The sequence below is a fragment of the Stigmatopora nigra genome, unplaced genomic scaffold (genome assembly GCF_051989575.1).
Source record: "Stigmatopora nigra isolate UIUO_SnigA unplaced genomic scaffold, RoL_Snig_1.1 HiC_scaffold_25, whole genome shotgun sequence".
Classification (NCBI taxonomy): domain Eukaryota; kingdom Metazoa; phylum Chordata; class Actinopteri; order Syngnathiformes; family Syngnathidae; genus Stigmatopora; species Stigmatopora nigra.
In genome coordinates, this window is record NW_027551604.1 from 4,242,805 (window position 1) to 4,256,987 (window position 14,183).

Consider the following 14,183-nt stretch of genomic DNA (forward strand, 5'->3'; position numbering starts at 1 on the left):
CCTCATATCCTTCAGTATGTTTTCTTTAGGTAGATACAGTTGGATCTCAATAACACCGCTATGTACAATAAAGAACATGTGCATTAAATGTGAGACTTTTCTTGTTATTCTTACTCTCTGTCCCCTCAAAACCATTTCCTGGCTGCTGCTTTCTAATATACTAATAAACCTAAGTATAAAAATAACAACAAGGGAGTACATCAAATTCCCATGTTGATGTAAAGTCCGTAAAGACACCCTGATTCTCTTTCTCTATGTATAAGCAGCTGAAAAGGACAGGCATGAAAAAAAGAAATAAGTGGAAAATCTCCACACTATAGTAATCAGTTTCTTTTCGGATTAGTCCACTTGCTTCTCATTAAACACTCGAGCAAGAACGAGCCCAAAGTGGGATCAGGAAGTGCAAAGACACTATGTTTTTCTTTGCAAGGGATAATGTAAAATCATTTTTAAAAAATGCTGAAAATCAGCTAATTTATTCATCAAACCGACCAAAAGCTACTCTCCAATATAGTTTTTGCGCGGATAACCAAACACAACTAAAGTTTAAAGATGGTAAAGAGCATAAAGCATTTTTATGCCTGTAATTAGAACAGGTTTAGATCGATAATAATCCCAAACGAGCCGCTTATCTTGATTATTCATCCGCAAGCAGTACCAGCAAAGAAACATACCTTATATGTGGGTAATTGCTTGTGATGTAAATATTTGAACATATAGAGCATTAAGCATTAGAGGGCAAAGTAACTCAGTACCATAAGGATTATTTAGTATTATGTTAATACGGCTCAATATAGAGCAAGTGTTAAGGTAAAGCGTTATATATGAGATGAGTCACAATTCAGGGATTATCTAATTTACCTTGCTTTTTTTTCTGCATGTGCTCCCACAATGCAACAAACAGGATGGCGTGGCAGCTGGTGGTCCACCAGGCGGCCATTTGTTCCGGCAAAAGATTTGGGCAGTTTGTGAATTTGCACACTGAAATAAATTGAAGGGAATCATATGAGATTTATACTTGAACAATACATTGTAACATGGACAAATAGACATCTCCTAAAATGCATTCTACTGTATGTACAAATTAGTGAGATAACCACAGAAGGCTACTTGGCGTTCAGTCACTTAGCAACTAGTTCCATATATGAGCACGCTTTAAACAAGTGCAACACGTGAGAACCTGTATATGTCCTCAATTAATTCAGATTTGGCACATGTTCATATAGGGATCAGTCAAATATATTTTGGTCGCGTGTAAGATTATATCCAATTAAAAGTCACAGTATAGGGGATGTTTTGCTTGGTAAACTGTGTCTGTTTGTGCTTTTATATCAAATATGAATCATACACATGAAACATTAAGCCTTATTTTCCACTTGTTGGCATGATTTGTTCACTTTCTGAAAAAGAAATCATACTTTTCATATGGCATTTCATAAAAAGACAAAAAATATAATTAATGTTGCAGTTGAACTAGTACTTATGATTAGACTTACCTCAAGGGAAAGAAAACATGTATTTGATGTAAAATGTTTGATTGTTGCTATTTATATAACATGGAGGGGGAAAAAAACAATTAATTACTTTCTATGGACAAAATGACAAACCACTGATTGAAATGACTGTTTCCCAAAAAAAGATGATAAATATTTGCATCTTCACGATCCAAAAAACAAACGATCTATACTGCACTTGCCTAAAATTCCAACTCATTCATCGTTTAATTCACTCTAGGGTCACATTAGGCAAATTGGTCACCCCCTACATTGACAATGTCCTGGCCTCAAACAGGGACATTAACGGCGAGGTCATGTCCTCAAGCGTTGGCTCAGAGACAGTCAGCCGAGTCCAAAAAAAAAAAAAAAAACCTTTCCGCAAGCGCCAATAGACAATGGCGTCGCACTGGGAAAGATGTCGTGGAAGTCAAACTTTGTTAGCATGTCCGTAAATACAAACTTTGATCAAGTGTATAAGAATAATTCATTCGAGTCGGATACCGGGAGAAAATAAGAAATGACTCGCATAGCTTCTGCGCTCATGCTGAACGAAACATGGCGCATTGGTGAGTTATGTGAACGTTTGGCGCGCCAAGAGGCAGAAAGGAGGGGAGGCGGGAAGGTGATCTGAGGACAGAGCGAGGAAAGAGAGTGCATGCGAGGACAGGAAGTGAGAGGACCAAAAAAAAAAAAGGAAAAAGCCTGGGACAAAAAAAAAAACGAAAATCCCATCGTCGCAATGGCGGACGGGGTTAAAAAAGACTGTCTGGAAAGGTGAAGAAAAAAAATGACACCATCAGCCACTAAACAATGCATAAAAGATTTTTTAAAGGTTTTTATATTTGATGGAGCCACAAAAATGTCAAAGAAGAGCCATAACGTTTTGCTTCAAACGTTTCATCGGCTAGTGCAGTATTCATGGTGGATGACTTCAACGTCTGAAACAATGAAAGCCTCAAAAGCCACTCTGTTCTCCAACAACTGGATCCAAGCATTCAGCTGTCAACTACAGAGAACAACATTCGTGGAAACGTCTCGAAGGAGAGATGAGTACAAGAAGAACCGTCAAGTGCTAAAACATGGTCCAGCAGGCGTCTGTCAACAATTGTTGCTTCCAATCGTATACTTGGAAGTACGTTTACGACTTTGACGGAGGCTAACAGTTGTTTGATAGGCCTTTTGTGGTGAGACAAATACGAAAGGAGAGTGTTGGGAAACAGGTGGCAAACAAAAACATCAGGTCAAGATAAGGGGCAAGCAGGACTACATCATTCCTTATTAAAACTAGACCATGACGCACTCGTAAACATAGCAGAGGAGAAAGGAGGGAGTTGATTTCATGAGTCAGACTTTAAAAAACACCTGCTAGTAACAGCTGGAAAAGAACAACGCACACACCCACACACACACAAGACACAGGTGGAGAATTTGAAACTAGCTTGGATATTTTCTCAACATGCCATAAGATACAGGACTGATTTTATGTAAAAGATGGACATACAAAATGTTAAGCATCATTTCTATCATACTGAGATGATACGGCGACATAGTGTACAAGTGGATAGGACCGCCTACTGCTCATAATTAGTTGAGATATGCTCCAGCACCCTCTTTATTTGGATAAGCAGCATGCAAAATGAACAAAATAATTTATAAGATAACTCACATTGCACCAATTTCAATCAAATATGATTAGTTTGGCCATAGAGAGTTAAAAGAAGATATCTGTAATCATAATTGGAAACAAGATATATGGGCTAATTATTCCCATAAAAGTGGGAAGGTTATAATGCCTTAACTGTTTTGGATTTAACACATATTTGTTGTTTATCATACATTATTCTTTGCAAAAAACAAATAGTATTATTTATTTTTTTCAGTTTCTTTGACTTGAAAGTCTTCCTGGTGGCTAAGGGGCCGTCATTATGAATAAAATATATAGGTTGGGACACATATTTTAATTTATATTATTAATTTCAACAAAGAAAGCTGATTTGAAACAAAAGTATGTTCAGTTAGGAGTGAAGTCACGGAATGGATTAACCTATCCTAAGGCACCACCACTATATATATATCAGTCCTCCAATATTTCTTAAAGACCCTGAAATTAAATTTGGACCCCAACATAATCCAAGTTTACTACAACAACCCTAACTTTAAACAAGGATAACCCCCAAACACAAGCGGACTGCAAAGGACTGAAAAGTGAAAACACATGGCTGACTGATTTACGAGGCTATGTTTTCCTATGTATACTGTGTGCAATTCCATGTATTTATAATTGCATGTGTGCCAAAGGCATCACATATTTGGCTTGTGTTCCAACTTGAGCCAAGCCAATCCCTTGCATTCCTGTTAAAATAGTGCATAACTGCAACGCTACATGATAAACGCTTGTTCTTACATACAGTACCAGGTGGCTTCAACAACTTTAGTCCAATACATAGGAGCACACTATTTGATATTGAAAAGAAAAAAATAGGTAATGTGCATTTTATTTGTGTCACTGGGGCTTCAATTATTATTATCAGTGCCAGACATAGTGGTATTTTTGTCATTATGTTATCATTAACATTAAAGTATGGTATTATTTCTACAGGGCAAACCTAAATATACAATAGTATTATACAATGAATTGTGTTTTAAACAGAAAATAATAGCGTTGAACTTTATGGCTGCAAAAAATAACGTTGATCAATTTGATCATGAAATATATTGTCGGTGTTGTATTTGATTAAATATAGGTAGACATGATTTTCAAATACTTTGCTTTATTATTTCATTCAAACTTTATTTGAATTAGTTGTATCAACTAATATTTTCATTATGGTAATTTTATGGCAGTTTTTGTCATCGTGACAATGCTGTTAATGATAATCAACATTGGTTTAAATCAACACATTTTAAAAAGTTTAAATTATATCAAAATTCTATACAACACACCTGTTTATCAATTACATTACGATAAAATGATCTCTTAATTACTTCTAGGAATTGGAACTACTAGTAAAGTACTATAAAATTATTTGATTCTTTCTTTTGAATTATTTAACTAATAAATAGATAAAGTACATTATACATATGTTCATTCAAATTTTTGATGTACTTTTGAGCTGTGGTTGTCAACTTTGAGGAGCTCATTTTCTACTTCTGACTTCACTTGCCGGTTAATAGCGCTTGCGTAATGTCAACAAACAAACAAAATGTACTTGTCGGATTTGGTGATGCGTGAGGAGCAAAGGCCACGCGCACACCGCAAGCTCAAAAGAAAAATAATGGCGGCAATACACACACTCACACAAATACACACAAACACTTACTTACACGCACCCATAGAATGAATGAGACAAGTCAGGGTATTTGAGGTGAGGCTAATGTTCATCCCCTTCCTTTCTAAAAAATGCTGCCATCCAGTGTGAGTGTTATGCCAAACTCTTCTGCTGAAAATTGACGTTCAATTATTTAAACCTAGTATTATTTATTTGTCATTCACTGCACAAGCAGATATTAAAGTCCCAGCCCTAATTTATGTGTTTAACTACCGGGTACAGTTTATTAAAGCAAACATTCATCAAGAATATTTACTGATGAATCAAAACCACAATAACAACCAAAAATTAACAGCAGTTTTAATTGCATTCCCAACGAAAACCTTTGCCAATAGAATAGAATTTGCCAAATATTGTAATCTAGACCTTTGAAAAAAACATAACATTGAAATGCATGTTTCTAGTTGGTTTACAGGATGAAACAAGATTAATTGAGAAATGTTGTTGTTTTAATTATTGTTATTATTATTTGGCTATACTTTTCTGAAATTTTAATTCTAGGCTAGAATATTTTAGATGTATTTATTCCAATCATAACAAAATGAGACATCACAACAATTTGTGTTATTATTAGCGATACAATACTAGCTAGACCCACTAGAACTATATTTTATAGTATATTCTAGTGGGGCAGTGTACTAGTGTTTGCTGTTTATTTATACTGCAGAGAATGCTACACCAAGACTCATATTTGTTATCCCTACTCATTGTGTTTATCTTATTTAGCATTTGGAACAAGATCAAACACCACTGTTTTTTTGAACACCAAGTCAACAAGCTGGCATCGATTTATCTGAAGGCTATCTGCTTGACCTTAAACCCTGGATAACACACAAACAACCATCACTTCCCTTTCCGTTTGACGACATGATGTCGCTGGCCCACTTGAAGGAACACCAAATTACCAAAAGTACTTTCCAGTACAATAACAAGACATGAGTCACCTTCTACACCACTTTAGTGAGTCCGGATGTATTAGACAAATTGAACCCTAAAGTCTACATGTGCGTTCGTCCTGGCATGATCCGAACACGCGTTGACAGAGAACTAGCAGAACTCGTCTGCACGTGAACAAAATCACTCAACAGGCTAATAAAAAAGATATGTTACTTGCGCTCCGTTGAAGGTAAACATACGTTTTCTTTGCACGTTCGCACGCCTGCGAATGACAAGGCCCGCCAGCCTGTCGGTGAAGTAAAGCAAGAAGAATGTTCCAATAATGTTTACGGATTTAAATGCATTAGTCAGTCGTCCGAGAAGTTGACTTTCTTCCCGTCATGTTATCTGACAGTAGTCATTGCTTTTTAACACATGCTTGGCACACAAATAAAGGACACTCAAATACAATGATAGGCTTACTCGCAATAGTGTCTACTGGGAAAGTCTGTTTGATCACCATGATTGTAAATGTTACATTATCAAAGTGTAATGTAGTTTGTTTTGTAATAACATTGGTCACTAAGTACTCAAATACACACGGGGTATCAGCTGGATGATGAAATTGCCTGGGTATTTCCAAAGGCATGCTTTTGGTGGTTTCCTTCAAACTAATGATTAACTTTAAAAGAGTTCATCAACTTTAATAGCACTAAGAAAAGCTGCCGTGAGTGGACGTTGTACATTGTTTATCGTTCTACTGAAGTGAGTTAAGAGTGTACAGTAGTTCACAAATATAATGAAATGACTGAACGTTTGATTACCATTGATAAAGGCTTATAAGTCGCTACTTCATGGCTAATCTTATGATATATGTTTAAGGTATACTAGTGGTATATTATGAGGTCAGTCAGTACTTTAAATTAATAGTGATGAACTACTGACTTAAAGTGGGGATGAATTACATGAATATATAACACAAAAAATAAATGTATTAATTATGTTTTGTTTTAGTTAAAATATCATGAATGTACATCATTACCAGAACTATTTTAGCCAAATAAAATTGATTTAAATATAATCAGATTTCTAAAAAACATTTGATAGTCATAAATTAAAAAAAAATAATACCAAAAAACAACAACTGTCATTAGGCCTGACAATAATACTACAAATATGCTTGAACCAGTACCTCGAATATGTACATTATCCTTGGTTTTGTAACGGGAGTGAGATTCTTAGAATGGGCTAACATCAGCTCATGTGGATGCAACTAATATGTTGATGAGCGTTTAGTATAGTAGTGCGTACCGTATTGCATCACATTTGGCAAAAATATAATGGATCAATATGTGCGTCATTGGCATTTGAGGCTGGAACTGGACAACATTTCGGATTCCACGTACACCCCCCGCCTCCCCATCCCCCAAATCCAACATCCAGTCCACGCTTTTGTAAACCTGTCAGGTGCTTAAAATGACACACTGACCTCGGTTCTTTCACCGAGTGGACACAGAGTTGAACGCTCGAATTAAAAACAACTGCCAAAGTGTCTCCATTGGCTATTGATGTCAATGTGAACTTATGAGTCAACCATTAAAAGAGCAGTGAACCACTCTTTAACCCTTTATCACATTTTCGACCCCCTCCAGGCCCCTCACTCGTGTGTTATTTCACATCAACCTCTGCTTGAACCCTCAGTAGCGAGGTGGCGTTAGCTCCAAAAGACCTACAAAGAGAATAAGAACTAATGCTGAGCTGTATCAAAAGATTTGCAATAAAAGTGGGACATTTGCAATCTCCTTTGAAAAGAAGTGCAACAGAACATCACTTGAGGTCCATGTTTAAGATGTCTAAACCTAAAATTCCAAAGTCTGAGAAGAAAACTAAAAAAGGTTTCACAATGAAAGACTTATCCGCTGTCTTTAATGACACTTATCGCTGACAACTATTCAAACCAGAATCCTACGTATGAATAAAAATAGGCTTTTCTTACATCCAAGACTGGTGGTAATCTCTCATTTTCTACATGAAAAGCACCGTGTAATTCCACCCAAAGCTGGAGTTTAACACAAATTCCGACAACAAATATTAGTATCAACGTTGTGGAAGCAAAGTATGCCGCATTTAAAGAAACTGAGAAAATTTCAAAGCGCCCAAGGCCAGATTGTAAGCATTTATAAGTGCAATATGATACAGTGCTGTAGTTTTTGTGCTTGTTGATTCATAAAGAAAGAATACTTATTTAATATAAGAATTGAATGGCACTGTCCAAAATGTTCAGGCTGAGCTTGAGGGTATTCCTTGAAGTGTTCAATTGAGGCAAAAGCATCTCAAAAGAGAACAAGGAGAGGAGATGAAAAATGGATGCTAAATAATGCACGAAAAAATTCTGAGGTGCACTCCTCACCAGAAAAGTTTCTTTTGATCACGGCACCACCTCACCAAAGATCTTAACTTACTAACATACTTATTTTTAATGAATAAAAACCAGACATAAACTAAAGAAACACTGGAACTTTTTTTTATTCTAACTATCTTTTTAAAAACCTCATCAACGAGTGAATTGGCCCATCTGTTAAAATTCAAATCTGGCCCATGAGCACAAAATGTGACGCAGCTTTGGTTTTGAACATTAAGATTTAAGCCAGTTTATTTGATCTACACTATGGCCAACATTGTTATAATATATTTGAATTGAACAACTGCCAAATGCATCTCAATTGTGTCTGAGATGAAAGTGATGCTTCGGGTAATGCATTAAAACTCTTCTTCATCCCCCCCCCCCCCTTTTTTATATTTTTTACTTTATCAGCACCACAACAATATCATTACCGATAAAGAAAAAGGGAATAAATTCTAAGCACTGTGAAACAGTTTTCATTTTTCGCTCGGTGATGCAGCCACAGCAATCCAGACGAATGAGGCTGAGAGGGAATACTTGAGGGTTGCCTAGCAACTACAAACCCACTTAAAATCGGCCTGACGAGCAAACGGCCCATGAATAGAAACAAGTTGAGGCCTCATCATCGCACTAAATGACATGCATGAACCCACCATGTGTGTACGTGTGAATGTGTGGGGTGCATGTGCGCGTGTGCCACCATCAACACGTGTAGTAGTCAATGACAATGCAGTCATACTACTAATGGTTTCAGCTGGATGCCTGCCACAGTTTGTGCTTTGCTGCAGGCTCTTTCCAGCCTGCCTTTCCTATTCTGGGATGTCCTCACATGAACTCGGGTCCCTTGCCAGCATCTAGGCTGCGTCTAATGAAAGAAGGCCTCCAACAGTTTATTGAAAAAAATAAAAAAATCTAAGCGAACTGTTTGTTCGCAAAGGTTCTGTTCGTCCAGTCAACTCACGAGGGAAGTGAGAGGTACGAATATGGTGATAAATTGGCAGCTGATGTAAAAAAAAAAGAACTTTTACTTATATTATGAAAGAATCTGAGGTGCTGTGAAATCCTTGTATGTTACAATACTTCTAAAGTTCAGCGACATATTGACAAATGATCTAATAATTATTGTTATGCTATCTTGCACTGAAATTTAGCTGCTTCTATTATTCTAATCCTCCTATTCAACAGGTGTGGAGTTTGGTTTCCCAACTAGAACGATGATTTAATTACTTATGCAAATTCCATCATGAAAATGCATAGTCACATTAATATAATATGTGCTATTCATTTTGCATTGTTTTATGATTTACATGGTTGTTTCTCAAGGGAATTGAACATTTTATCATTTGACATTAAGAAAATAAATCTATAATTTATAACAATGCAATTTAACAAAAGCTTTTGTATTTGTGCGTATTTACATGCACATGTACGTTTAGGCTTCCAGTATACGGACACAATGAGATATGGAGACTTATTTGCATTTTCAAGTCAACTTGTCAGCTGGCACGAGGCTCATTGTTCTTAGAATATGAGCAGGCCTAAATTTCCCACAGGGGAAAGTCCCATAATTAGCTACCTGCTAACCGCAGGAAGCGTTAGTATCAGTAAATCACTTCCGTCCAATTTAAAGTACACATTGGCCGCAAACCATGACTTGTTTAGATTCCATCCTTAAGTCAATGAGAATGACTAGCTATAGCTTACATTAAAACTGAGAAGATCAATGTAGCAGCTTCAATTCAAGCTTCTTGTGCAAGCTCTAGTCAATGATATGTTCATCACTTACTGCAGGCCAAAAAAAACTGGGCAACGGGCTGAAGTTTGGACACCCATGCTTAGGAGATCTAATTTAGAAACAAACCATCACAGAAGGAAACAAGCGTGAGAACTTAAATTAGTCTCACACATTGGCTACGGGAACACTGTTGAGCTTGAGTGTTTTGTTGTGGCAGTTTTTACTTCATGATCTTCCATTTACGAATTATCAAGGCATTCTATTATACATTGACGTGATAAGCGTCTTTTAATTTGGGGTCAAATAAGTATCTTTTGTTTTGAGTTTAAATCATTCGGGCTCAAGGGTTTTGTTGTTTTCTTGTCCGTGCTGGAGCACTTGTGAGTGTCAGGTGATTCTCATTGATTTCGTCTGAAGATTAACTTGAGAAGCAAATTCATGAGAGATTCAGATCGATGGAGTTCAGAGAAGTTGTCATTTTCAAGGGGGCCCTCTGGCAGTCACGAGATTCCAATTATTTCTTTTACCGCTCGTCTGTGTCTTATTTCTGGGTATTTTCTCTCTACCTTGCATAATTTTAGCATCACTAGAGACCATTCATTTTTTTAATTACATATTTGGGCTATGAAATACCAATTGAATGACGATACAATGCAATATTTATCTCTGTATTTTGTCAATGTTACCAAAGTCTGAAATGGTTTGATAAGATTCAAGGGCTTCAATCAATTCAATTGATCCTGTGTACAAATAACTTAAATTTGACCTAAAGCAACTATAAATAAAAAGCAAAGTGGATTCATATTTAGCAATTTCATCATGCAAATTATCTATTTCAATCAGAGAAATATATTGCCACACTCATAGTACTAATTGTGCATATTTTTTAATATGTGATGAAACTATCAGAGATATAGAGCCTAGTTATACAGAGCCTTATGATAAATGAGTGTCTGCATCAAGCACAATGCAAGCAGGTGGCCAATTATGCAAATGTTTTTGTTCAAGAAGCAATCCTTGACTAGCGTTCAATCCTGTGTAACATAAACACATCACTTCCATCTGCTCATAGGAAGAGGCGGAAGATGACTCTGATGCCTCATATGAGGCGAGCGAGCGACGAAAGAAGTGGGAGAGAGAGCATGATGAGCATAACGATGTCACGAAAAAGAAAGGGGGGCTGCGGTGAGTGAGTTTTTAGGGGTCTCGGAAGGCAACGCTAGGAATAACACCATAAGTACCATCAATACAGCAAAAACAAGGTATGGAACAAAAGCAATGATAAATGAAAGTTAGCTCATCAGACCTAGATATCCCTTGTGAGGAAAAGTGGTTCATAAAATGAATGAATGAATAATTAAATATTAATCTCATTATCTACAAAAGCTAAAAATTAAATCCAGAGATTAAAATGGCAGATTATCAAAATAGGTCCCGACTTTGTATTTTTTGCAAAGAAATGTCAATTTTCACCATTTTAATCAATTAAATAATCCATACTTGTATTTATTATGAATAAGCAAAGTATATTTATTCAATATTTGCCTAAATAATGTAATTTGGGGATCAGTTTGAATGAAATGTTGGTAAATCCTGAGCATAGAGGGGTTTTCCCATATAAATGAATTAAAGTTTAACAATATCTTAGAGCCAATACAGTATATATTCATATCCAGTTTATAATATGTCAAAAATAAATCATAAATATGTTCAAATTGTATTGCAAACATTCAAGTTCTCACATTTTTTCCTCATTTCAATTGAATCAATAAGTGTCAAACATGCATTTGAGTTCAACATACTTGTAATGAATCCCAGTTTATGTACTGTATTTCATACTGTAAATTACAAGACATCAAACCCTTATTTGGGATCTTCCAAATGAAGGGGCCCAAACTTAAAGCAATAACTTACCCTCGCAATGGTCCTTGCTCTTTCCTTTCTTCCAGCGCCACGTAGTGGTCATTCCAGTTCCTACACTCGCTCCAAGGAGCTACCAACTGATGTTGACGTCCAACTTTTTTTCTTTTTTTTCTTTTTGGTGCAGTTTTCCCACCATGCCCTGCCGAAAGAAAAGCAGCATGTAATGAATACGTAAACAAAAGCGCGTGCTTTGTCGGTTTGTAGGGTAGCAAATGTGTGTGAGAGGGTGCAAGGAGGTGAGAGGAGGTAATCCGGCAGCATGTGAGTGGGCGGAGATGAGTCAAACGGTGCCGGACCTATAAAGGCAGGGAGCGTACACGTCGGGAGCGTTCGGTCCCAAATGTGTCGAGACGGCTGAAAAAGGGGGTCCTATTGGGCTGGACTGTCCTGTCCTGTCCTATCCTATCCTGATCTCTCCTGTCATCCCCAACGATGCACGACTCCGGTGGGGTGCAGCTGGCCCGGGCTCTGAAGCTCGCAGCCCTCCTTCTGCTCCTGGTGCCCCGTTTTTTGGCCGCGGCTGTGACGCTTTGGCTCCTGGACTTCCTTTGCATCCGGCGCAAGGTGCTGCTCCAGATGGGCGAGCGTCCGCACAGCGCCGATGACCCTCCACTGTGCGTTTCCGACTCCAACCGTATGTTCACGCTGGAGTCGTTGCGCGCCGTGTGGTACGGTCAGAAACTGGATCTTCTCAAATCGGCGCGGCTGGGACGCACGGCACCCAACACGGAGGTGGTCATGGTCCCCGAGCGCCGCCCCGTGCGTCTCCTGGACTGCATGCGCGGCACTCGGCCGTTGGTCCTCAACTTCGGAAGCTGCTCCTGACCACCCTTCATGACGCGCCTGGCTGCCTTCCAGCGCGTCGTCAGCCAGTACGCTGACATCGCCGACTTTGTGGTGGTCTACATCGAGGAGGCGCACCCGGCCGACGGCTGGGTCAGCTCAGACGCCCCATACCAGATCCTCAAACACCGCTGCTTGGAGGACCGGTTGAGCGCCGCACGCCTGATGCTGCCTCAGGTGCACGGCAGCAGTGTGGTGGTGGACAATATGGACAACTCGTCCAATGCCGCCTATGGAGCCTACTTTGAGAGACTCTATATCGTACGGGATCAGAGGGTGGTCTACCAAGGAGGCCGGGGCCCGGAGGGCTACCGGATTTCCGAGCTCAGGAAGTGGCTGGAACAGTATCGGGGGGACATGAGCGCGTGTCCGGCACTTCAAGCCTAACCCATGACCAGGAGAGGATGTGGATGTCTGCTAGCCTTTTGCCTGAGCTCGCTCTTCGGGTCTTTTTTCGTGCCATGCGGTGTGTGAGGACTCAATCCAAATGGGGGGTTCTCAAACCTTTGGGGGTCCTGGGGCCCCAGGACACTTATCCGATTGAACGTGATCATACTGTGGACCACGGTGGCCAACCCAAAACTCTATCATGGAAACAGACAGTATTGAAATAAAAAGTTGTTTCCTGATTAAACTTAGTTTCGACAAAGTCAGGGTTTAAAATGGGAAGATGAAATTGTTCTTTTCTTCGTTCTTTTTCAATTTATTCGCATAATATTACAATGTTTTTCAAGAAATTAGACTATCGGTGTTGCCTTTGGTTCTGGGGCCTCACGCCTGTCATCTTACATATTTACTTTTTTCCCCAGGTTATTTATGTAACACTGCCACATTTAAAAATGTCATATATTGTTTGACCTTTTATCTGATCAAAGTGTTGGGAAAGGGAGGATTAATTGCTTAATTATGTTGCTGGATCTGAAGACGAGTGTCATTATATGTTGATATGAATTTTTTTTAGAGCGATCATTTCTTGCAAATTATTTCCCTCTAAAAATTGAGTTGACGGACCAACGGAGGTATCCGGGGACCCCAGTTTTTGAGAACCACTGCTCTAATTTCTTATTATATATTCTATTGCTGTCGGGTTCCAGGTGGCACCCCGGGGTGTCTGCGTGAAGTTCAGTTCTCCAACGGCCCGGCCACAGAACCGACACTGATGTTTGTGACACCCCGGTGGCTTGACGGTTTGTTGTGCCCGTAGGCACCGAGATGATAGAAGAAACAAGTGGTACGTTAGGATGTGATGTAATTGAACAAATTATTTTTTTGTATCAAATAAATGAGTAACACACGGAACCTTTTGCAGTAGTGTCGTGGTTTGCATATTTTGTGTGGAAAATATAAGATGCACGAATATGTGGTCACAGTATGGAAAAGAAGGAATGAGTATTGAAAGGTAAAGCTTACAAAATGGCTTTCTGAGCTTCCTAACTTTCTCCATTTTTTACTTTATCGGACAATTCTGCAGGAAGTCTGCATTTTGTGGACTCGGTCATCTTGGAAATTGCACTGACATTTCAGAAAATGTACTGTGCTCAATAACAAATTGCTCCAATATGCCAAATAGCACTAAA

General features: G+C 38.5%; 2 protein-coding genes across 2 annotated transcripts in view; one reads left to right on the top strand and one right to left on the bottom strand.

The window, feature by feature from the left end:
* LOC144192046 (mitochondrial basic amino acids transporter-like) overlaps positions 1-11,902 on the bottom strand; it is a 25,918-nt gene extending 14,016 nt beyond the window's left edge. Inside the window, exons 1-2 of the mRNA XM_077711064.1 lie at positions 11,755-11,902; positions 862-981 (exon numbers count right to left, since the gene is read on the bottom strand). The gene's annotated coding sequence lies outside the window, so the exon portion shown is untranslated. The remainder of the gene's footprint in view (positions 1-861; positions 982-11,754) is intronic.
* A 5-nt stretch (positions 11,903-11,907) lies between these two features.
* LOC144192049 (thyroxine 5-deiodinase-like) lies at positions 11,908-13,905 on the top strand. The gene has a single exon (XM_077711067.1). It carries the CDS (start codon positions 12,196-12,198, stop codon positions 12,991-12,993), a length of 798 nt encoding a protein of 265 aa, XP_077567193.1. The 5' UTR covers positions 11,908-12,195; the 3' UTR covers positions 12,994-13,905.
* The last annotated feature ends 278 nt before the right edge of the window (positions 13,906-14,183 follow it).